Source organism: Lissotriton helveticus, chromosome 6, assembly GCF_964261635.1.
Source record: "Lissotriton helveticus chromosome 6, aLisHel1.1, whole genome shotgun sequence".
Taxonomy (NCBI): domain Eukaryota; kingdom Metazoa; phylum Chordata; class Amphibia; order Caudata; family Salamandridae; genus Lissotriton; species Lissotriton helveticus.
The window spans coordinates 1,120,898,499-1,120,924,301 of NC_136067.1; the positions used below are offsets into that span (position 1 = coordinate 1,120,898,499).

General features: G+C 43.1%; 1 protein-coding gene across 1 annotated transcript in view; it reads right to left on the minus strand.

Moving 5' to 3' along the window:
• The window catches only part of SYNE1 (spectrin repeat containing nuclear envelope protein 1), a 2,361,447-nt gene that overhangs the window by 552,992 nt on the left and 1,782,652 nt on the right, over window positions 1-25,803 (minus strand). The window contains exon 103 of the mRNA XM_078648775.1: window positions 9,353-9,454. Coding sequence (XP_078504901.1) covers window positions 9,353-9,454 — 102 coding nt within the window. The remainder of the gene's footprint in view (window positions 1-9,352; window positions 9,455-25,803) is intronic.

The following is a 25,803-nucleotide window of genomic DNA, read 5'->3' on the forward strand; positions in this document are numbered from 1 at the left end:
GAACATGGCTTTTCAGAATTTGCTCAAAATAGTTTCAGTTTTTATAGGTAAACTGCAACAGTGATGATTCATGGTCCCACACAATTCTAATGAAAGAAAATAAATGGGAAGTAATTGGATCTATATTTTCAAACTTGTTAAGCATCTCCACACAAGGACTCCAAAGGTTTGCTGCACTCACATGAAACAAAATGTGCTAAAGCAATAAAAATACTTACACTGGTCCTCCCAACTTCGCTCTTTTTAATAGTATAAAAGAAATGCCCAAAACTATAAAAGGCTCATATGTCTCCATACTCCTTGAACTAAATGGTGGGTAGATGTTTGAGCAGGAAGGAATAATCAAAGGCCACTATGAGACACTTCTACCTCCACAAGTTTAAAGTTTCAGGACAGGCCTTCCAAGTAACTCCCCAGTGATTCCTGTGACTGCAGCTTTCAATAACTTTAAAAGCCATATCACTAAGCCATGTTAACACTGTGGACTACTGGACTCCCATGTTTTCATTTTCTCTTACTTTCTTTTCCTTACAGTATAGAAGAGGATACATCCACAGTGCCTGCACAGCAACAAATATAGTAGAACTGTAATGACGTTGGAATAAGGAGGTACTACTAGTCAACACCAGCAGTCTCATTTAGTGATCCCACTGCTGCACAGTACTTGTAAGGTTGTACGATGGTACAACGCATGTAAATACATCACATGCCTTTGTCACGCATTTTTTAGCATGCATGTTTTTCCGCAAATATGCATTTACAACTCATGCCAATGCCACACATTGTTTTTAGATTTTAAAACATATATTTGTGGCAGGAGACCCCCCCCCCCAACTTAACTTAAATGCTTGGTATTGGTATGTATTGTAAATGCATATTCGCTGTAAAAATATGTGTGCTAAAAAATGCGTGGTAAAGGCACAATTTTGTAAAAACCTCGTTATGAAGGCTGTTTCCCTAATTGTGACTAGGCTGCATCTTTCTAACAGAAAAAAATATGTTTAAAGGTAAACAAAGGGAGAAAACCTACACATGGGCCTTTGGCATTTTAGGATGTTCTGGTGCATTTTATTTGTGTGTTGTAGCTAAACCTGGACATGTGATCACTGTAACTGGACATGTATTGGTTGTACCTGATCACCGAGGATTTGGCTGGGCAGCTTAGGCTGTAATTATAGACATGAGGTTATATTATAGCATTTGATGCAGGTTTGTGGATGGTGTTCATACTTCTGCATGTGAAAGCTGCATCCACACCATATCATTACTACACAGCCACCTCGTTACTGCTATGCCTCAGGCTGAACTCTTGGATTATGATGGCTGCTTCACTAGCATATTACAGAAACTTACTACTTATTTGCCCTAGTAACGTTATTGATATTGAACTTATTGTGAGCATTGCATTGAAGTCACCGCCTATGATGCCACCAGGGTGAAATTTCAATTTGCAGGGATTTTATTCCGCCACAGGTTCCAGTGAGTGCAGTGCACAACTTGTCTCTAACAGACGTTTGTCACAAGATGCTTATATATTTGACATTAAAACCCATACAATGTTGTAGACATCCAAAAATATATAATAGACAATGCATTCTTTTGTTTTTTACTTTTCCTTCCTGTTGAAGAGAATATTGTACATTTTTCTCATTTGTACCCTGCCTAATGAAGTGACATTTTATCACAAGGCTGTGATTAAATTCTTTTGAAGCCTAATTCAGGCATCAATTTGTTTCTTTGTATGAAAGTAATGCATGTTTGTTTGCCTAACATGGTACACTGAACCTGAATATTTGAGTCTCTCTAGGTAAGGTTGAAGAACAAGTTACTTACCCTCGGTATCATGCTTTCGGGTGGATTTTCTATCTAATCACAGATTCTTCACCTTGTGATTATCCCCAGGCACTAGACTACTGCTGGAAGAGTTTTCTAGCTTATAGCACAGCCCCCATCTGCCAGTAGGTGGCATCGTGTGGCTCTGCATCGACCTTGTTCTACCTGGAAGTGACGGTCAGAGCCCCAATGGGTACACCCCTCCCCTTCCCCGTGAACTGACATTAGTTTCTTTCTAGACACAGTCTGTACCCTCGGACACAAAGAATAAAAAATCTTCATCTGAGAGTTACTGGCTGAAACATTTTGACCTTCCTTGGTGACACATCCCAGCAGGTTTAATCCTTACTGCAGTGTCCTTCGTTTTAATCCTGACCCAACCCAGGGATGCATGAATAAAGATGTTTGCGTACCCTGTAGCCAGTTTTAATTATCACATTATTTCTCTGCACGCTCTGCTTTTCTCATTAGTCCCAGGTTATTAATGGGAATTTGTCATACCTCTAAAAAACATCCGCTGTGCTCCTCTCTCTCGTGAGGGGCAGGCATCACGGTTCAAGGAGGTTCCTATGGTGGGTGAGGAAAATCGCTCTCTAAAAGGTATACTCCATCTTAGCTAGGTTATCTTGATTCAATTCTCTTTTGCTTAGGCCCATGTGTTTTATTATGCTATATAGTGTCGAATTGGAGAGTCAACTCCTGCTGGTCTCAAATTCTCCCCTGGCCCTCCTTTAGTACTTCAGGGATGTTAGGTTCTACCACCCCTTGAGGGATATTAAAGCAGCTTGAATGCTTATGCCAGAGGGGCAGGGGCCTGAGGCTCAGCCTGATGGCCTGGATTTCTACTGGTTTCATGAGCCCGAAAGAACTATAGCGCCTGTTAGCGGGACAGTGACCATGGTGTTGTCTGAATGCCAAGCCCCTGGTGAAGCCTTGAAAGTGGCAAAACTATTGAGGATACTGTCTCAGAGGCACAAATGTTTGACCTTCACAGTGAAGCCTGTAGATCTCAACTTTGTGTAAAGTCAGAGCATAATACTAGTGTTGACAGCTCTGTCTAAACAATCAGATTAGTGGCCAGTCTTGGTTTGATGATCTAGTTTGCTGCCTCCAGGCCATTCTTGAATAGTTAGCTCCAAATTGGCATGGAATTCCTCTGGGACTACCGGCAAGATATTGACGCCCCTGTCCCATAACACGTGGAAGTGCCTAACCAGCAAACAGTTGGTGGCCACTGACCAAAGGGCCAGGCTGGCCGAGGAGAAAGAACATTTTACTTACCCAGTATGCATCTGTTCTTGGCAAGCATGCTTTGCATAACCTGCAATCTAGTGTTGGGTCCTGATGTTGGCACCTCACACATTCACAAAACATTATTGTGTAGATGTGTTAGCAAAACAGCAAGCTAATGTGGGCCAGGCAGTTCTACTTACACTCTTTCAAACCACTGCAACAGCTACAGGTTAGCCACCGCTTTGGGAGATTACTGCTGTGTAGTCTATGCAAAGCATGTGATCTACAGCTCACATGCCTCGAACGGAAAATGCTACTTACCCAGTATGCATCTGTTCTTGGCATGTAGAGCAGTAGATTCACATGCGCTAACCCGCCTCCCCTGGTACCTATACCTGTTGCAGTGATACCTTATTTAGATACATACACCTGAACATCTCTATTCTACTACTCTTACTAACTCCATTATGTTATGTTTAAATGTTTCTAAAGTGCTCAAATACTCATGGGTGTCTAGGCACTAACTGGGAATAGCAGTGAAGGTGAGCTCATAGGAGGACTAAAGGTTAAAAAGCCAGGTTTTTGTTAGTTTCCTAAAGCTCAGTAATGTGGGGGCTGCTTTAATATTTAAAGGCAGACTGTTCCAGAGAGCCGGGGCTTCAGGGGGAAAACAACTGCCTCCCCATTTGAGTCTCTTAAAACTGGGACGTGAGATGGATATGTACCAAGAAAGGGACTGTTTAGGGAAACTAGGACCTAGATCATGCAAGGCTTTATAGGTGAGACATAATGCCTTGAATTTAATTCAGTTCTTTCCTGAAAGCCAGCAAAGCTCTTTGATGGAGGCAGAAACCAGATAGAACTTGGGAAGATTACAGATAAGCTTCTGCGGGAAAACAATTCAACTATAGAGTCGATGCCCATGAGCACTATCACCGAAAGGAGGAACCACCTACCTCGTGACTGGAAAAGACATCTTCAAAGACAAACAAAGTGCAAAAAAATCCAGATGCAACACTAGATGGCAGGCTATGCAAAGCATATAATCGATAGCTCACATGCCTCGAACCATTTGTTTCCCGAATGCCTCAATTCTTTCCAACTTTCTGACTGTGAAGATGAGTTGAGATTAACTCTGCTGGAAGATGCCTGAACTACCAGGATCTTAGTAATAGTATGAGCTGTAAGGAAAGCAGGGTCACCTGGAGCCAGCCTACGGCATCTAGCTACCTGCCTACACACAGATGGGCAAGAGCAAGGCAGACAGTGCCAGTCAGGGATTCACTGAATGACAGCAAGGGCTCGGACGTAGTCTGCCCATGTTCCAAACTTTCATGAGGACATTAGTTTTTTACCTCATTAGTATTAACTGTAAGTCCAGGACCTCAGCTGTGTGCTGATGACCACTTTAAAAAAGGCTGTTTCTTCTTTTGAGGGGTCAGGTGGAGCACATAACACAGTATCAATGGAAGTGTCCAACTCCCTGGGCTCTAGAAGGTCCAAGTAGAAATTATTGTGATCATTTAGAGGGGGAAAGTCATACCAATCATACCCATCATCACCGAAAGCTGGTTGAATTTGGTCAAGTCTAATGTTGGAGCACTGGAGGATGGCTTATAGATATGGACAATGTTTTGTCAGAGTCAAAATGCAATGGGTCCAGGAGAGTCAGAACTGTTTCAGAAGGTGACCTCGGTCGAGGCTGTGACAAATTTGGTTGGAGTTGGACAAAACAATAGGAACAACATCTTCCTCTGGCGTCAGGAATGGCATTCACGTGGAAGGAACCGGCAGGGATCTGGGTGCTGGGTTTGTCAGCTTTGGAGTCGGATCTAAACCTGAATTCAGTAGGCGTAGACAGCACTGAAGAAGGATCCACTGGTGGCAACTCGAGTGGATGCCCCTGCGCATCCTTGGGACCCAAAAGCATGACACAGGGAATCAGAAGCATGCCAAAGATTTCCAACATGACGTCTCCAAAAGCCTCAATCAGGGGTATATGACAGAAGCACGCATGGCTAAACCATGCGTGCCTCTACCCCGCAGCCCAAACCACAAATGCGTCTTAACCACAAATTCCTGACCACGCATGCCTTTACTACACAACTTCGTTGTAAAGTCATGAATGGTAAGGGGGTATAGGGTTAAGATCACCACTACCCAGACCCCCCAAACCCTAAAATTCAAACACCCTATCCCCCCACCCTGAGGCCTAAAACCAGCCCTGCCCATAAAACTACCACTCCCCCTGTCCTGAGTCCAAAAACCCTGCCCATTACCATAAAAAAACAACCCCGCCCTAAGCCCTAAAATGTACTCCCGTAGCTGTCTATAAAACTACCCCAACCCCTTCCACTGCCCTGAGGTCTAAAACCTTGCCCCCAATAAATAAAGTACCCTGATACCTCCAGCCATGAGCCCTAAAAATGCCCCACTCCTAAAAACGTCCATCCAAACCCAGCCCTTAAAACTACCCACCGCCTCCCCCCGCCCTTAGCCCTAAAATCCTGCCCCCTTCCCAAAAGTACCCAAATCCCCCCGCCCTGAGCCATGACAGCAACTCCAACCCTGAAAACTACCTCCCTGCCCTCCTTAACCCGGCTCCAGCCCCACTTACCTGTCCGTGTCCAGAGCTTCCTGTTCTGACGCTTCATCTTCTTCTACCCGCCCATTCTGAACACTAGAATGCTGTCTGCCTTAACCGTACATAAGCGTGGTTAAGGCAGATGCGTTGTTCAGGCAAGCATGGGCTTGCATTGTTCCTGCACACGTGGATCTGTCTGCATTGTTCCAGCTGTTCCCCCTCAATCAGTTATAACACCACCGCTCTTCCCGCAAATTCAGGGTGCATCGGGATCACCAGTAGAACTGGCACCTCAGTAGGGGACAGGGAGCATGAACGAGGGGCACTTTGACGTCCTCACAACTTCTCAGGAAGAGATCGACGAGACTTGAACAAGTCCTGCTTTCCCTTCTTGTGCCTCTTCTTTGACTTACCTGAAGACTTGGACTGTGATTATGACCTATCCCAGGAATGGCCATGAGTGCGGAAATGGGTCTGCATCCTCAATTATGAGCAGGAGCAGGACTCACATGACTTCTTTCAGTGTTTTGGCTGCATACAGCTATGCGAGCAAAAACAAAAACAGAACCCCTCACTGAAATATAATTTAAACTAGGTAATATATCCTACATTCACAAGAAGAATAACATTGTCCCACAGACAGAAATTATTGAAAAGATATTGTCATATTTTTATTTACACAATTATCTGATGCATAAGAACATAATAGCAACATAAACTCATACTCGTGACCACAATATAATACAAATGTTCTATATATACATATATACACACAGACCCCCAACAAAATGATAACCAGCAAACATACCAAGTCAGTCAAAACCACTCATACATTTCATCCGAACAATCAGTCTCACCAATATCACAAGCTCACAACGACAATTCAAAAGATAAACAACAAAGAAGTTACAAAAAACAAATCATGTCAATATAAAATACAGAAACCAGGAAAAAGAAGAAGAAGCGGCGACGCGCGTTTCGGAAAGGAACTCTTGGTCCTAAATTCCTTCGTCAGGGCGCAAATACATCATTGTTTCCATAAATATATTTCTTATTCTTGATTTTAGGATGCAATATTTTCACTCCAATAATAGGGTCATACGGGGGTACAATCAAAATTCAGAATAAAAGTCTAGCAGCCAAGCGTAATTCATTCAATCCCTCGGCATATGGAATGGTGGGTAACACACTGATGCAGGGGACGGACTACCCAGATATATAATGTACGAACTCAACGTCGGTTCTCATTCATGAAGATAAATATATAGGAGGCAGTGTCTCCAAAGGTTGACGCAGCGGGGGAGACTAAGTTTAACAAGATATACTCCCGTCGGAAGTCATTATGCTGGATACAAAGTAGCAATCCGTCCGCACATAGATCAAAAGGCCAGGATAACGGCCTTTTGATCTATGTGCGGATGGATTGCTACTTTGTATCCAGCCTTTGGGGACTGAATGAATTACGCTTGGCTGCTAGACTCGTGCCATCCTTCTTAAGATAGGATCTGGGTTCAGATTTTTATTCAGAATTTTGATTGTACCCCCGTATGACCCTTATTGGAGTGAAAATATTGCATCCTAAAATCAAGAATGAGAAATAAATTTATGGAAACAATGATGTATTTGCGCCCTGACGAAGGAATTTAGGACCAAGAGTTCCTTTCCGAAATGCGTGTCGGCGCTTCTTCTTCTTTTTCCTGTGTTTCTGTATTTTATATTGATATGATTTGTTTTTTGTAACTTCTTTGTTGTTTATCTTTTGAATTGTCGTTGTGAGCTTGTGATATCGGTGAGACTGATTGTTCGGATGAAATGTATGAGTGGTTTTGACTGACTTGGTATGTTTGCTTGTTATCATTTTGTTGGGGGTCTGTGTGTATATATTATAAATATGTATATATAGAACATTGTATTATATTGTGGTCACAAGTATGAGTTTATGTTGCTATTGTGTTCTTATGCATCAGATATTTGTGTAAATAAAAATATGACAATATCTTTTCAATAATTTCTGTCTGTGGGACAATGTTATTCTTCTTGTGAATGTAGGATATATTACATAGTTTAAATTATATTTCAGTGAGGGGTTTTGTTTTTGTTTCTGCTCCTATTTCCCTGCCTCCCTCTCACTTTATCCGTTTCCAGGGACCCTCTGTTGTTACTTTTGAAGCATACAGCTATGCTTCACATTCCGGATCACCTTCAGATACAGTTTACTCCTCGCACGACTTGGAGTCGTGGCCCAAACCTAGACAATAGAGAAACACCTTGACGGGATCTGTCACAGACATCTGTCTGTGACAGTGCCTACAAGGCTTAAACCCTATAGTTTTAGAGGGGGTCATGCTTTCTTGCACACTGGAAAAAAAGAATTTTGAGAAAACAACTTGTCAGCTGCTAGGGTGCCAGCTCCAGATCCACATACGAAGGCGTGGAAAAAAAGAAATTATCATTATGCAGCAGGCGCAGCATGACACCACCTACCAATGCACAGGTGCTATCTCATAAACATATTCCGGATCCAGTTTGAGGATATAAACACAGCAAGGAATCTGTGGTTAGAAGTATACATCCTAAATCTGTGTTCCATGTAAATTCCATAATTCCTTATTACCTTGTTAATTCTTCACTCCCTCCCCAGACAACCCTGCACTACACTTTTTAAATCATAAGTCCACTATACTAACTTGAAGTCTGCTCATTTTGTTGAAGAGCTTTCTGTGCAAAAATAAACTACACAAAATACACAAATTTGACAGACGCATAATTCTTAGTGCCATTGGATGCCTTTTGCTGGTTTGGTGTATTTCTAATCACAGAAGGTTAAAGAGAATGTTATTGTCCAATGCGCGTACATGGGTTATAGATGTCTGTCAATGTACATTGCATACCCCTTGAGCCTGTCGGCATAATAACCATTTACTGACAGTTACTCATCTACAATTCTGTGTATCTTGAGCTTGATGGGTTAATAGAATGGCTCAGTGAGAAACCTACATCATCCTAAGCAGGAAAACGCGTGAAGCATTATCACCGAATACAGGCTTGTATAGGGGAAAAATCAGCACTTCCCCATTTAGCAAATAAGGTGTCTAAAGGCTTTGAGATAAACTCTACAGAACATAGAAACACCATAAAGACCACAAGTTGGATTAGGACCACAAGTGATGGTAAATGCTTTTATCCCTTGCTTCTCTCATTGTTGCAGTCCTCTACTTGCATACAGGAATGCTTCCACCAACCCGTTTGAATACAAAATTCCAACCCTAACTAAGTTTAGCGGCAGGTTCTCCAGTGATCTCAGTTCTGGTTGTAGCTTCAGCAATTGGTCAGGTAATTATGTGATTCTGAAAAATCAGTTCATCAAACAGGCCTAAAATCACAAACTGGTGCAATGTGATGTATGCAAATGTGTGTAATGAATATGTCAAATATAGCCTTCATATCACCAAGTACAGTTCTAATTGCATGTAATCATCACATCATTATGTTTGTACATGGAGTTCGCATAGTTTTCTGTTTTATGCACAGTACTTCCTGATTAATATGATCCTGCTAAAAGAAAAATGCTGCATGTAAAGAGGTCAGATGGTTCTTCAAGCTAGCTATACACTTTATCAACTAACTAAAACAAAATACACCACACATATCAGGACTCCACGGGCAGAGATCCTAACTAGCACACTAGGTTTAATAAAGTACCTGTATCTGTTCAGTTGCTGGTCGCTCCACAACTTCAGAAAGTTTTTGCAGAATTGTGTATTTGCTGTCAGCCAAAGATGTAAATAGCATCTTCAGGTCATTCTAGAAGGAATCAATGGGATTTTTCAAATAAATTGAAGATTCCTTTCTTGTTTCATGATTGTAGCTAGACGCACAAAGCATACACAACCAACAAAAGTCGACAATCCAGAAATAAGCACACAAATACATTTTCAAGTATTCTGATGTGGCATCTACTTATAATAGCAAAAGCAAACGTGTTCTCTAAAGGTCTTAAAGTGTAAAAAGCCATGCTAACTGGGTATATACTACTAGCAAACTGAGACCCAAAAATAAAGCTACAAAAATATGTTAGCCAGAATATTGAGTACAAAAATAATGTGAAGGTAAGCATATATAGATAAGTATAGATTTGCTATATTTAACTGCTCATATATTTACCTTGAAATACATATACATCTTAAAGGTACATGGAACTGGTGTTATGAATAGTAAATCTGTACTTTCCTAGTACATTTATGTAAAGAAACGGGCCATTTTGAGTGGCTTGCACAAGTAATGGGTTTACATTCACCCTTTCACTGGGGATCAAACATCCTATTGTAGCGCTTGACTGTCCCAGAGTAGCGAAGCATAGCAGTACAAGGCCTTGTCACAAGAGGTAGTGTGGGCTAGTCATTACCATTCGCTACCATAAATAGTGTTAACTAGACTTTCATGTTCTGTTTGAACTGCTCCTGATGAAATCTTTCTTCTCTGTGGATGACTTTTCTACAGGCCAGATACTTCTTCCTTTATTTGCAATTTGGGATGTTGCATCAAGTAAGAAAGGAAGTTTCTGGATGTGAGTGCCTCTCATAGTAATGAAGTGTCATCATGACTCTGCATCTGAGGTTCTGTGATTCTCGAACCGGACTCCATTTTGTTTGAGTTGTTCGTGTTGACTGGATGGATTTGGGGACTGTTGTCTAAATGGGGATGGAAGATTCAGATGTTCCTTGGTATGGCTTTAGCTATCCTTTTCTCGTGTTGTTTGTGCATCCAGTTTGGTCCCGCCATTTGTAGTCTTAGTGCTACAATGTGTGTGAAAAGACCTGTCCCGAGAGAAGCGAAGGATAATAAGATGATGCTACAGCAGCATCTTGATGACCTGATGAGAATAGACATAGACCTGGATTCAGAATGACATGAGTTTAGGGTATTGCCTACGTAATGGCAAAAGGAGGGTCTGAGGTTCTGTGATTCTCGAACCGGACTCCATTTTGTTTGAGTTGTTTGTGACGCCATTTTGTGTTGCCTTCACGTAGGCCTATGGAGGTAACCGAACGAACAAAGTTGCATGGGCTTTGTTGTTCATGTACGTATTAACTAGGCCTTTTCTGACTTGTGAGTGAACTGCAGGACGCTGACCCCGTCACCTGAAACTGACCCTTTGCGAAGCCAATTTTCCTGGCTGATCGTTGTCTGAGATTGCCAATCAATGTTCAGGATATCGTTAACTTTAGTGCCCTTGTACATATCTTATCCTATTAAGCAACTGAACTATTTCCTTTTCTTATGACTTTTCATTACATGGGTAGTGCTTTCAATTATGGGTTTGTTCGGCTTGTAGAAATCGAATTTGGGACATTCCTAATAATTAACTTGTGCGTTGGTACAATGTAAATCGAGCTTTTATAATGTGATAATGCGTGGGAAAATGTATTTCATTCATCAGTATTTGTCGCAGTGGCTGTGCATTTATAATGAGCAAATTGTAAATAAAAAGTGATGTCTTGCTCTACGAAAATTGAGCAGTTTCCTAAGTTGTACACCGTGTTGTATTGCTGGGATTACTATTACTAGCTGCTGCTAATAAATTTGAACTTTGACTCCATCCAGAAGTATTCCGTGTCTCTGTATACCAAGACAGGAGAACCTGAAGACTTTGGGCGTCCCCCTGGCGCAGCTGGGTTCTAAAACCCGGTTCTTCAGTTGGCGCCCAATGGCGGGGCGACTTCAGCGGTACCGGTCAAAGCCTGAGGATCGTGAGGAGCCCCGTGAGGAAATTCTGGAGGAAGGCCAACCACTTCATCGACCCCTGTATGTCGACGTGGACCGAAAGTCTTTACTATGAGGCCTCCCGCTTTCCGACGGCTACGAAGGACTGCTGCCCTGACTGTCGCCCTGTCTTGGACCCTCGATTGATGCTTTGTAGAGCGAGATGACAGACGGTCTTCTGGTGGCGTGACAGATATTTTGGTTAAGTATAAGTGGGTCGCTCCCACGACTTTGTTTTGGTTCTTGGTTTTGATTCGGTTATTGCAATAGTCGAAGCCGAGGGGCTTGTATATTTACATGTGTATTGATAGTTGATAACCCCTTGAAGTTTGAAGCTAGACTAGTGAGCTATAAGATGCCTGGTCTTAGCAGATTTGGGAAATGGTTTAGTTGTGGTTGCAACAGGGATTCCCGATTGGAGGATTCGTGTCCGATACCTCAGGTTGGAACTCCGACTTATGAGCTCTATTCAAAACACAGAGTGGGTCCTATTACTTAGAATGAAGTATGGGTTCACTATACGAAGAAAGATGGTGTTTTACGATGGCCCCAACATGGTAGTTTCGAATTAAATATTTTAGATAATTTGGAAGTTGCGCTATTTAAGAAGAAAGCCCAGCCGGCAATGTTTGACTCTTTCCGCCTCTGGCGTAAGGAAGCCAAACAGCGAGAAATTAAGCAAGCAAAGAGTGATAGGAAAGATAAGAATATGTCAGTACTACAAGCTGCTAGGCAGTTTAAAGTAGATGAAGAAGATCGAGTGAGTGAAGTCTCAGATAGACAACGTTGCATGGCCATTGATAAATGTTATCCGGCCTTGCCACCTTCCCTTTCAAAAGTGACTGAAGACTCTGAAAAAGATCCTTTGATGTCTCATTTACTGAGATTGCCACCCCCTTATGTGCAAGGTGCTACTGCGCCTCCATTACCCCCAGTTGTTGCACCCTTTGTTGCTCAGCCCCCTGCTGTTGTTCAGCCACCCGTTGCACAGATAGTTCTCCCTCCTATGGTGCAGCCCCCTCTAGGGTCGCCAGCTTTGCTATCAGCTTTGCCTCAAGCTCTTGTACCTCACATTCCTGTATCTCCGATCCCTGCTACTTCTGTCCCTATGCTTTCATCACCTCAAAACACTCTTTCTCCTGTCCTTATGGTACCTTCTTCTCCTTCTGTTCGACAAAGAATGACTGAGACTGTTGCTGGTCTTTTGTCTCCACTTTTTGGGTTACTGAATATGACCCCTGTTTTGGAACGTAAGCAGAGTCGTAGTCAGTTTCCTGGTCCCGTCCCGAAGAGCGGGCAGTGTTGGATCTCTTGGCTCATAGATGGATTTTAAATGCTTCCAGGTATAATTTACAAGCAGTCATGGATGTTTTCTTACAGTGGGAGCCGCCTAAGCAAAGGTATGTTTTTGATGTAATGTGTACGTTTCTTCGTCAGGAATGGGAAGATAATGAGTTGGGTCCGATTCCGCAGGAAGTGCTTGATGTTCAGTCCGAATTTGCTAAAGGGACGATAGTGGAGTCTGATGTTGAGGAAGCCGTAGAGACGATACTTGTTTTTAGGTCTAGACTACCGCCTCAGACATTGTACGAACCTGATTCTTCTGTTAGGAGGAAAGTGAAGCAGTATCCTATGAGAGAAGTTTCCCTGTATGGAGAGAGGCAGTTGTTGCTAATGTTAATCAGGGTATTCAGGCTGAGCCTGCTCATTTTCAGCGAGTATGGGTACATGTCCCTTGGAAAAGAGCAGAGGTCTTGGCTCTTAAGCAGACCTTGCCTGACCCCCGTAAAAATCCTGCCGGTTATTACAAGGAGTTGTCCCAGACAGTTGATGCATGTTTTATGAATTTAGCTGACATAGATATGTTGACGGGTAATGTAGTTCCTCAACCTTCGTGGGCGACGATTCGTCATGAGAATCATGCGCAAGAATTAGGAGATACGTGGGCTAATATTGTTGCTGCAGAAGGTCGGCAGGTAGGAGGTGCCAAACCTGAGCCCTTGGTTGCAGAATTACCTGGTAGGATTATTAATTTGATGAAAACTATGATGCCTCCTTTGCGAGTGAATTGGGACAAGTTAGCAGCATGCAAACAAAAGAAAGACGAGAGTGTGTCTGATTTTTTCACGAGGTTTGAAGAAACTTTTATTGATCATAGTGGTCAGGACATGAGCACTGAAGGTGGTCAACAATTGTTCGTGGACAAATTTGTCTTTAATTTACTTCCCGAACTTTCCAATAAGTTAAAGGACTCTGAGAGTTCATGGGCTGTTTCTTCGTCGGCCCAGATATTGGCTACTGCACAATATTATGAGAATAGGGATAAAGATGAGAAGGATAAAGTAGAGAAGAAGACTAAAGAATTAAAGACGAAAGTTCTTTTGCAGCAAGCTTATCCGCCTCGTTCGAATCAACCTCAGTTTCAGCAACCCCCACAGTTTCAGAGATTATTACAGAAAAATGAGTTTTTCGCTCCGCAATTGCCGCTAGGACCTAACCAGTGTGCTTATTGCAGAGAAGAAGGTCACTTCAAGAGTAGTTGTCCGTTTTTGTTACAGCGTGCAAATGGTGTATCTGGTCAGAGAGGTCATGGTGATTTCCAACAAGTTCCTAGGGGTAGGGGACGTGATGTGTTTCCTCGGAATGAGCGTTCCTTTCCCCCTCAGAATTCTACGAATTGTTTTGACGGACAGAATGTTCCGATTGTTCAGTCTGCACAGTACTACGTTGATGATTATTATGTCGAGAGTGAGAGTGCTGGTTACAATGATAGTTAGGACAGTCATGGGCATAGAGAGGGAGTAGTGTCAGTTCCAGTAGACCAGAGTGGACCTTATGTTGAAGTGATTACATTAGGTGTGGCAGAACCTTTTCTTTTGGATACTGGTGCGACAAAGAGTTCTATTATGCACTCTAAACTTCCTGGCGCACCTTTGTCTGACTTGACCAACGTTTCAGTAGGATTTTCTGGCGCCCCAGTTTGTAACCCAGTTTCTAATCCTTTGCCCCTTTCTATTGGTCCTTGTGAATTGGAAGCCCCCCTTATTCTAACGACTGGTTGTGGTGAGAATCTGTTGGATTTGGACTTGCTGAAAAGATTGCACGCGACATTACATTGCTCTCCTTCGGGAGTACATCTTACGATGGGTAAGAAAGTGATTTCCCCGATGTATTTGTCTAAAGATTGTCTTCCACTGGAATTGCGTTCTCTTCCTGATACACTTTGGGCTACAGGTCCCAATGATGTTGGTCTTTTGCAGATTCCACCCTATGTTGTTACCCTTAAGTCAAATGCTAGGCTACCTTGTATTCCCAAAATATCTAGTGATGGCGAGAGAGCTCTTTTGGCGATTATTTATGATTTGGTTGAGAAGGGTGTAGTTGAAGAAACAAGAGGTAATGTGTGTAACAGTCCTGTTCTGCCTGTCCTTAAACGTACTGATGCTTCTCAGCCACCTGTGTATCGGTTTGTGATCGATCTTCGAGAAGTGAATAAGATTGTGGTGCCACAGTTTCCTGTTGTACCGGATATCACTGCTTTGTTGACTCTGATCCCTGCTTCAGCTGCTTGGTTTTCAGTTATCGATCTGAAGAATGCTTTCTTTAGCATTCCGATCGCTGAGGAAAGTAGAGATATTTTCGGCTTCTCTTTAGGAGGTCGCAGCTTCCGGTTTAAGAGAGCTCCTCAAGGTTATTGTGAAAGTCCCTCCATCTATAGTCAGGCGTTGAAAACTCAGCTTGATAATTTTGTGTTGCCTTTTGTTGCTACTCTTATCTAGTATGTTGATGATCTACTGGTTGCTGCTGATGACGAAGAGATTTGTAAAGAAGCTACTCTTTCTTTGTTACGACATTTGTCTGACCTTCATCATAAAGTGTCACCTTCAAAGTTACAGTATTACCGACAAGAAGTAACCTACTTAGGTCATCTCTTGTCGAAGGAGGGAAGACGATTGACCCCAGAACGAATTCTAGCGATTGCCCAAACAACTGTACTATCCACACAGAGAGAAGTGCGTGCCTTTTTAGGTATCACCTAGTATTGTAGACAGTGGATCCCCAATTTTTCCCTGCTAGCAAAACCTCTGTTGGCACTGACTCTTAAAGATACTCCCTATCCTCTCCCTTGGTCTGATGATTGTCAGAAAAGTTTTTCTGAATTACGTGATGCATTGTGTTCTGCTCAGGTATTGGGTACTCCTGACTACAGTAAACCTTTCGCATTGTATGTACATGAGAGAGAAGGTTGTGCATTGTCAGTGTTGACACAACAATTTGGAGACAAGCAACGCCCATGTGCGTATTTTTCAGCGACGTTAGATTCAGTAGCTAGAGCGTTGCCGAGTTGCCTGAGAGCTACAGCGGCAGTGGCTGTTTCTATTCAACAGTCTGCTGGTTTGGTATTGGATAATACATTGATTGTGATGGTCCCACATGCAGTGGATACTCTACTGAATAGGACAAATACTCAGCACCTTACTAGTGCACGTCTGTCAGGATATGAGTTGACGCTTTTGGCTAGCCATGTGCACATCAAAAGGTGCAATGTGTTGAATCCAGCTACGTTGTTACCGATTTCTGTAGAGACAGATGTTCAGGAACAGCATGATTGTGTTCTCCGGACAGAGGAGGATACAAAAGCTAGAGTTGATTTAAAAGATACTCCTCTTTCGAATGTTGATGGTACCCTATGGGTAGATGGTTCATGTTTTAAGCTTTCGAATGGAGAGTTGACTGCAGCATATGCTGTCACAACTTTACATACAGTTGTTGAAACAGCACGTATAGCACAGAATTCAGCGCAAGCAGCAGAGTTAATAGCATTGACTAGAGCGTGTGTATTGTCAGAAGGAAAGCGAGTGAATGTTTATACTGATAGCCAGTATGCGTTTGGTGTGGCCCATAGTTTCGGCCGTTTGTGGAGAGAGAGAGGATTTCTTACTTCCCATGGTACGAGAATTCAGCATGGACAATTGGTGAATGAACTTCTTGAATCACTAACTCTGCCAAAGCAGATTGCAATTGTGAAGTGTAGTGCGCATAAAAAGGTTACAGATGATGTGGGTCGAGGTAATGCGTTTGCGGATGAAGTTGCGAAAGAAACAGCGAAGGATGTGACGAGTCGAATGTATGTTGCGGGTCCTGCAAGATGGGTTGTGGAAAGAGGAATGTGTGAAGACACAATAGAAAGTGTGAAGTTGATTCAGGCTGAAGCTACGGAAAAAGAAGTGAGTGTGTGGAGAGAAACTACGGTTATGTTGGATTCGACAGGTTGTTGGGTTGAGTTGTCGGAGCACCAGCGATGGTTGTTGCCTGATGCTTATGTGCTCCCAGTGGTTACTATGGCTCATGGAATGGCTCACATTAGTTCGAAAGGGATATGCAAGTTGTTGGCTCCAGTATGGCAGAATGCTGGAATTCCTAAATGTGCTGAGAATTTGGTGAAGCATTGTATGATTTGCTTGATGCATAATGCTGGCAAGGGAACCCCAACTCCAGCTGGTCATTTTGCTCCACCAACGTATCCGTTTGAAGTGATAAAGTTAGATTACATTCACATGGAGAGATGCAATAACTTAAATTATGTCCTTGTGGTTGTTTGTGCCTTTTCCAGATGGATAGAGGCCTACCCCCTAAAGGATAATACTGCTTTGTCTACAGCCAAGGTTTTGCTCAAAGAGTACTTTCCTAGGTATGGTTTGCCGAGAATTGTATGGAGCGACAATGGAAGTAAATTTGTGGGCCAGATCATGAAGAAAGTGTGTGCGGGTTTGGGTATCAATCAGAAATTTCATGCTGCGAATCACCCCCAGTCCGCTGGACTTGTTGAGTGCTATAATGGCACTCTGAAATTGAAATTAGCTAAAATACAAGCGAGCACTGGTTTTACATGGCCAGATGCCTTGCCATTGGCCCTTTTGTCAACAAGGACGACAGTACATTCTCGTGTGGGACTTAGCCCATATGAAATTGTTTTTGGTCGTCCAGCCAATGTTTGGGGTGTGCCTAGGCCTAAGAAGTATAGCGACATTGAGTACCCTATGTTGGTGGATTACTCACATGACTTGACTGCTAAATTACGTGTTCTCCACCAACAGGTCTATGACAGCTTACCGACAGCGACTGCGGATCCAGGCCACACAATTCAACCTGGTGACTTTGTTCTTATGAAGAACTTCCAACGAACTAAGAACTTGGAGCCAAGGTGGACTGGATCGTATTTAGTTCTATTGTCAACTCGGACTGCAGTTAGAGTAGCTGGTAAAAAGAATTGGGTACATGGTGCCCATTGTAAAAAGGTTCCATTGCCCTTACCTTATGACAAGTGGGTGCGGGGAGGTGTAGCAGATTCTGAATGTGAAAGAATTCCTAGATTTGAACCTTTTAGCGACGCACATTTGGAATGGACTCAGTCAGAACGTGCGGACGATGATATTCTGCAAGCTTCTGTGCCTCCACATCTAAGACTGGACACAACGGATCCGGAAACACTTTTTCAAGAGCAAACTGTGCCTGGCAGAGAGCATTACAACCTAAGACCGAGAAAGGACAAATGAATGGACAAATAAAATTAGAATTTTTGTTGTGAGTTACACCTTTTTCAGACAAGAGACTATTTTTCTTTTTCGAGTCACCATCCGGACTCAGCTGCAGGGTCGCGGTACAGCCTTAAGGGGTGAGCCGTGAATTGACGAAAGGTCTGTGGTTCTTGGTCGTTAGTACGATCTTGACGCACACTTAAGTGAAGAAGGTAATAGCCGCGAGCAGCACGTTAGAGGATGGAGTCTTTTGTATCTGAGAAAAGTGTTGAGAGAATTGATTTTAAAATGAAAATGTGTACATTGGCTCGTAACAAATGTTTTTTAATATTGTGTTTCTTGATGCTTTTGAATATTATATTGGCTTGTGTGGGTTGGATTGTCTATGTTAAACAACAGACGCCTGTACCTACGCCCCAACCTACTCTTTCTTTTCCTACTGTTCCTTCGTATGAGTTTCACACTTTGCCTGAACATGAGCAGACACGAAGATAAGAGTTTGTTAACAATTCATTTATATAGTTGTTGCATCAGCATCAGCTAGTAGTAAATACAACAAACTGCTGGGTATGTGGTCTTATGCCTCATATGACAGATAAGGGAATGCCATATTTGGTTTTGCCTTTTTCGCCTAATGGGTCAGTATGGGCACTCCAAGCAATGTTTATTTATGCGAATGAAGCATCTCCTGTACGTTCCGTCAAATATAATGCGAGTAATAATGCCTTGATACAGAGAATAGTAGATATGATCAGCGATACTGATGCGTATAATGCTATCCCTAAGTATGAAGTACGAGCATATACTGGTTGGAACAAGACTGGATATAGCATTAGTCTGACAGAGAAGGAGAGACAAAAAGGTCTCCGCCTATTTGGATTGTACCCCACCGAGGTCACCTTTGTCTGCAAGGTAATGGTCAGAATCCAAGAGCTCAGCTTGGTAAGAGTGCGTGTGTTCACACCTATGTCTATGCATCCCAGAGTTCTCCACCGTTTGTGCCAGCTAAAGGCACATATTTTGTTTGTCACGACAGAGCCTATGCATGGTTGCCACCTGATTTTTCAGGTACATGTTATGTGGCATTTTTGCTTCCCCCTACATACACTGCTGTTTTCAATTACTATAAGACAAGATATGGTAGAGGTGTTATCGATGCGAAAGATACTGTCGCACAAGAAGCTGAAGACTTCTTCAAGGGTTTTGTGCCCTTTTGGGGTCCTATGGCCAATAGTAGGAATATTCGACAGCTTACGAGAGTGGTTGAGGCCACTATAAATGAAACTGCAGGTGCTCTTAGCAATATTACAGGTGAGCTTCAGGCGGATCGTCTTATGACATTACAAAACCGTATGGTTTTAAATATCATATTAGCAGATAGAGGTGGGGTATGTAAATAGATCGGGTCTAGTTGCTGTGTTTTCATACCAGATAATACCCCGACAGTGTACCAAGCCATCATGAAGTTATATAAGTCCGCTGAGTCTATACATGTAGACGAAGGGAACTGGCCATTGACTGGATGGATTTGGGGACTGTTGTCTAAATGGGGATGGAAGATTCTGATGTTGCTTGGTATGGCTTTAGCTATCCTTTTCTCGTGTTGTTTGTGCATCCAGTGTGGTCCCGCCATTTGTAGTCTTTGTGCTACAATGTGTGTGAAAAGACCTGTCCCGAGAGAAGCGAAGGATAATAAGATGATGCTACAGCAACATCTTGATGACCTGATGAGAATAGACATAGACCTGGATTCAGATTGACATGAGTTTAGGTTATTGCCTACGTAATGGCAAAAGGAGGGTCTGAGGTTCTGTGATTCTCGAACCGGACTCCATTTTGTTTGAGTTGTTCGTGACGCCATTTTGTGTTGCCTTCACGTAGGCCTATGGAGGTAACCGAACGAACAAAGTTGCATGAGCTTCGTTGTTCATGTACGTATTAACTAGGCCTTTTCTGACTTGTGAGTGAACTGCAGGACGCTGACCCCGTCACCTGAAACTGACCCTTTGCGGAGCCAATTTTCCTGGCTGATCGTTGTCTGAGATTTCCAATCAATGTTCAGGATATCGTTAACTTTAGTGCCCTTGTATATCTTATCCTATTCAGCATCTGAACTATTTCCTTTTCTTATGACTTTTCATTTCATGGGTAGGGCTTTCAATTATGGGTTTGTCCGGCTTGTAGAAATCGAATTTGGGACATTCCTAATAATTAACTTGTGGGTTGGTACAATGTAAATCGAGCTTTTATGATGTGATAATGCGTGGGAAAATGTATTTCATTCGTCAGTATTTTTCGCAGTGGGTGTGCATTTATAATGAGCAAATTGTAGATAAAAAGTGATGTCTTGCTCTACGAAAATTGAGCAGTTTCCTGAGTTGTAAACCGTGTTGTATTGCTGGGATTACTGTTACTAGCTGCAGCTAATAAATTTGATCTTTGACGCCATCCAGAAGTATTCCGTGTCTCTGTATACCAAGACAGGAGAAACCGAAGACTTTGGGTGTGCCCCTGGCGCCGCTGGGTTCTAAAACCCGGTTCTTCACATCTGCCTATCGCTGCTGGGATCAGGAATGAATGAGTTGCATATTAAACTGACCTTACTATCTTTCATAAAATCTTAAGATTTGCTCTCCACTAATGCTAGGAAAATGTCAAATTTTCTGACTGAATCATGGTAAAAGTCCAGTTTTTAAGCAGTATTCGGAATGCAACCAATATGTTAAAAGGCTAATTATACAGACAGATTTTTGCAATGGCAGACCAGACAGCCCTATTTGGCATCAGCTCATGCTAGGAGCCTTTCTCCTGCATAAAACAAATCTGAGTATTATTCTGCAAATTTGCAAGTAATTATTTTCTTCATATTTAAGTTATGCACCAGAGCAGAAAAGGAGCATGCAGGTATTTTCATATTTTTTCCTCTATTTACATAATGAGAGCTGCTACAAAGAAAAAAGTTACTTGTCCTGTAAGCATCTGTTTGTAGCCTCTAGTGCTGTAGATTCACAAGCTCTGTGTATTCCTGCCACCTAGTGTTGGGCTCGGATGTTTGCAAGTTCTTTTTCTTTGAAGAAGTCTTTCAAGCCACTAAGTACAGTGACTCTATATGATGAATATGTGTATTGCACAAAGAAGATAATGACAGAAAGAATGAAGAGGAAGGGGTGATCAGAGCCGCACACATCTAGGGCAGACAAATTTACAGCATAACAATCTATGAATAGATGCTTACGTGGTAAGTAACATTTTCCATTCTTAGCATGTGTTGTTGTAGGTACACTTGCTCTGCGTAGACTGTAAAGCAATACCCTGCTATAAGCAATGAAAGTAAGTTGATGATACTGGTGTCTGAAATAAGGCGTTTAAGACAATTTGGCCAAACATAGGCTGTTGTCTGGCTAGAACATCAAAATTAGAATGCTTAGTAAACGTGTGGTGTTGACCATGCAGCTACCTTACATATGTGGCCAGTGTAAGGATCCCTAAGAAGGCCATGGTTGCAGTCTACTTGTGAGTAGAGTGAGCCCTAAGGGTAACAGGGAGGGCTCTCTTTACTTTTTGATAGCAAGTCTGAATACACATGGCTATCCATTTAGCAACTACTGCATTAGATATAGGTTGCCACTTTTGAAGCTTTGCAAAGGCCACAAACAGCTGGCATGCCTTTCAAGAGAGCTTAGTTCTGTCTAGGTAGTACATGAGGCCGTGTTTTCCAACCAAGGTATTAAGAGCTCTGTCTGCTACTGAGTCTGATTGAGGGAAGAAGACTTAGATCTCTATGGTACAGTTGAGATGGAAAGGGGAAAACACCTTAGTAAGGAATTCAGGGTGTGGCCTGAGCACTACCCTGTCCTTGTGAACTTGGATGAAGGATTTTTACAGTGAGGGTTTGCAGCTCACTAATGCAGCATAAAGAAATGATCACAACCAGGAAAGCTACCTTCGAGGAAAGGTACTGGAAGGTACAAGATTGTTTGGCTTAAAAAAAAGAGGGAAGAATGTTCCCTGTTTTGCATGTATGTGGCTATAGCTGTATTGATGTGTTGGCAAGGGCTGACTTCTGGAGGAGGAGCTTGGATCCATTAATATCCTAAACTGCAGTTTTTAGAGGGTCTAACTTTTTAGCAAAGCAGCAGTGGACAAATCTTTTTTCACTTTGCTGTGTAGCATGCCCATGTAGTAGATGGATTAAACCCAGATCAGTTGACTGGGGGTGAGTCTTTGATTTGTTCAAATGCTCCATCCATCATCCCCTTTTGTATCGCTTTGTTCGCCCTAAGTGTGGCAGGGTATGCTCAGACGTGAGTCCCTTGTTCACTTGGCCACTGGATTCAAGATAGCCTGGCTGATGAGGATTATGAATCCAAAACCGGTCCCAGGATGCTTGTTTCCGGTCCAGGGAAGACATGGCTTGGCAGTTCGGGCTGGACTGTTCCCACAAGGCACAGGGTCAGACTGATTGCATATAGCTTTGTCTGAACTGGGGTGGCTGAGTGAACTAAAGAATGGTGATGGATTAAACCCAGATCAGTTGACTGGGGGTGAGTCTTTGATTTGTTCAAATGCTCCATCCATCATCCCCTTTTGTATCGCTTTGTTTGCCCATGTAGTAGGCCTACAGGATTTCTGCAGGATGTCAATGCATTACTGGGAAAAACCAAGGTAACTGAATTTTAAGACCCCAAGTGCCAGATCGCTAGGTTGAGTTGCTTGGGATTTGGATGCCTGATCTGCCCTAAGGTCCAACCTGTTGGAGTGCTTATTATGTGCTGATCAACATCTTTAGCAGGGTACAATACCAAGGCTGCCAAGGATAAGGGTTTGAAATATTTGCCGCATATTCTGCACCTCCGTTGGAACGACCAGGAGAGGCAGAAAAAAGTATGCAAAGAGACTTGACCAGTTGACCCATAGTGCATTTCCATGGATTGTGAATGTGGGTACTTGGAGGCGATGTTTGGGCATCTTGTGTTCTCAGAGTTGGCGACCAGGTGACCAGGTGTACATCAGGAGCGCCCCAGCACTGGAAACACTGGTGTAGGACCGCTTCTAATAAAGCACTTGTACCCCTTTGTCTAAGAAATGAAGATGTTCCCGCTTAGAATGTGCCTGTGGGAAAAAATGTTGTGTGGGGGCGTGAGTAGTATTATGCAATAGCCATGCATAACTACTGCTAACACCCACTTGTCTGATGTGATTATGGGGAGAGGAAATCACGAAGCCTTCCCTCAGCAGGTGCTGTGTGATCGACAGGATGTGCGAGAAATCACTGTTTGGAGGTGGAGACCCCTTTGTCAGAGCCTTCTTTGACCCTCTTCCTGTTGTTATTGCCTCTGCAGGCCCGAAGTGACTACTAGAAGTAGGCCTTCTTCTGCCTCTAATATGAGGGAGGAGAGTCGGGGAGTTGGTCTTGCTACCTGCACCGTATAGCTGCGTACGAAAGGACCCCAGATGAATGGATGGCAGTGTCTGTGTCTTTCTTACATTTTTGCAGGATCTGGTCCACCTGCGGGCTAAAGAGATATTTGCCATGGAAGGGACGGCTAAGCAGATGCTCTTCTACCTCTGTCTTAAAACTGCAGACCGGGAGCCTGGTGTGATGTTTTACAAGGATGCTGGTTTTAACCCCTCAGGCCGCAGTGTCAGTGGCGTCCAGGGCACAGCAGATGGTAGTGTTGGACATGGTCTTTCCTTCTGATTCCAATTGCTCCCCATTTTGCTTGTAGTACTCAGTGAGGTGCTTATGAAGATCGTTTATCTCACACCAATGTGTTCTCTCATATAGGGAGAGCAGTCCAAAGAAATTGAAGACCCTCCAGTGTTTTGCTGCCTGCACTACTACTCTTTTGCCACTACAACTATTTTCTTGTTTTTCTTGTCTAGACGGAGAGCATTTCATGTGGTCTGGGCTTACGCGCAGTGTGAAACACATGGGAGTCAGGTGGTACGTGGCCATATATGTAGGTGGGAGGGTCTTTGGAAGGTGGCTTGGATATTCTGTCAGCAAGGGCATGACTACCCTTGTCTCAATAAAAGTGTCTGCAGTGGTTTTAAGCATACCCTTGAACACAGGGGGAACTGCATTATGCGGGATCTTAGACACCATCTCCAGCAAGAAGTAGTTGTCCTCCTGGAGGACATGCATATTCACCTCATAATATGTGGCCACCCCTGTATCACTTCACTCCAGAGGATCGGCATTGTATTTGTCCCACAGGTCATCAGTAGGCATCGAGTCATAAGGTACATCTTAGGGGTCCGCATGGTGAAGTGGGCTGCCTTTCTTGTAAGATGAGTGGGGTGAACTTTCTGGTGAATATGAAAGAGGAGAAGTTTGAGGTAGCAGTGGAGGAGGAGGTGGTGGAGGAGGAGGATGAGGTGCAACAGGGAGAGGGCTGTTGCCCACGTCCATGCTTCTCTTGTGCTTAGGGACTGGAGGAGGATCCAAAGCACTTTCCGTCTCGAAGGTGAGCTTTCTCTTTTATGGCAAAGTCTCTGTTGGCTTTGGCGCAGCTTGGCTATCCAGACAACAGTTCTTCGTGAACGTATGGAGGGACGCCCATGTAGCTGCCTGGCTGAAGTCTAGGACAGGGATTCTGCCTGTTAATGTAGTGGTAGCAACTTTGCACTTACAGTCCGTCCAGAGGCTGCTTCTTTGCCAGTGTATAGAAAATCTTGATGCAGAGCACGATTGAGAGTGTGATGGTATGCTTCTCCACAGCCTTGACTTTTTTAATTCTGTGAATCCCACAAAGAGCTGATCACCCAGCTGGTGGTTGTTGGTACAATTGAGGCAGAAGTGCTTTATTGGTGTCCAAGGCAAAAGAGTCTCTCCTCAATCCTTAGAGTATAGAATTCCAACAGGTTGATGAGTAGACCAACGTTAAATGACGTCACAAATTTCAGTAACAAGCATTTGCAATGCAATAGGTCTCGCATTTTTCAGAGTTTACGCTATTGTCATTTACAAATGCAATAGCTCAACTCTTGTAAATGCGACACCTATTTCACTTCAAAGAAGCGGCCCCCATTGTCCGGGGCTGCTTGAAAGTGAAAGCGTGCATGGCACTCCGAATGTAAGGAAAGCGTGTTGTGTCTGCAGTAGGAGAAACTTATTAAGGAAAATAGTGCTTACAGACTAAATGAGACATACTGTGTTGCAACAGAAATAAATGGACCAGTCGCCATGGGAGGTTACAAATGCAGACAAGGCGGTACCAAGGATGGACTAAAAAGCCTAATAACGACTCAGAAGCCAGAATTTACAAAGGCCAATGATAAAAGCCAATTAAACATATGGGTAGAAAGTGGTCGGGGCTTCAAAGTCATACTCCAATACTGCATGACTCACAGCAGCGCGTACGCTGCCCAGACTTGACCTAAAATTTTGATTTCTAATAAAGTCAGTGTTTTAACAGCCCAAACACCGTTTGCATCAATGGCCCCTCTTCAAGACCTCTCCAATGGTTACAAACTTAGTTTAAGTCTTTTTTTTGTATTCTAGAAAAGTGCAGACCAGGAGAAGGCGTTGAGCACTGTACAATAAGAAACTAAACTGAGGAATCAGTTATACGATTCTTCATACATTATAACATACGAAAACACAAACTGGGATGCTCAAAATTGCATATTTGTTTGCGAAGTCAAGGAATGTCCTTCACAATTGTGGGAAATGATGCTTTCAGAGCAAAATGTGGTTTGCAAGTATTTCGTATGACTGGTATCTGGCAAGTTTGCAGCTAAAAGAAAACCTTGCCTGTCGACAGGACACTATTTCGAGCAGAAAATGTCTATTGGAAAGAAATTTTCAGCCCTAACTGGTCCCCTGCAGGCAAACACACTACATGA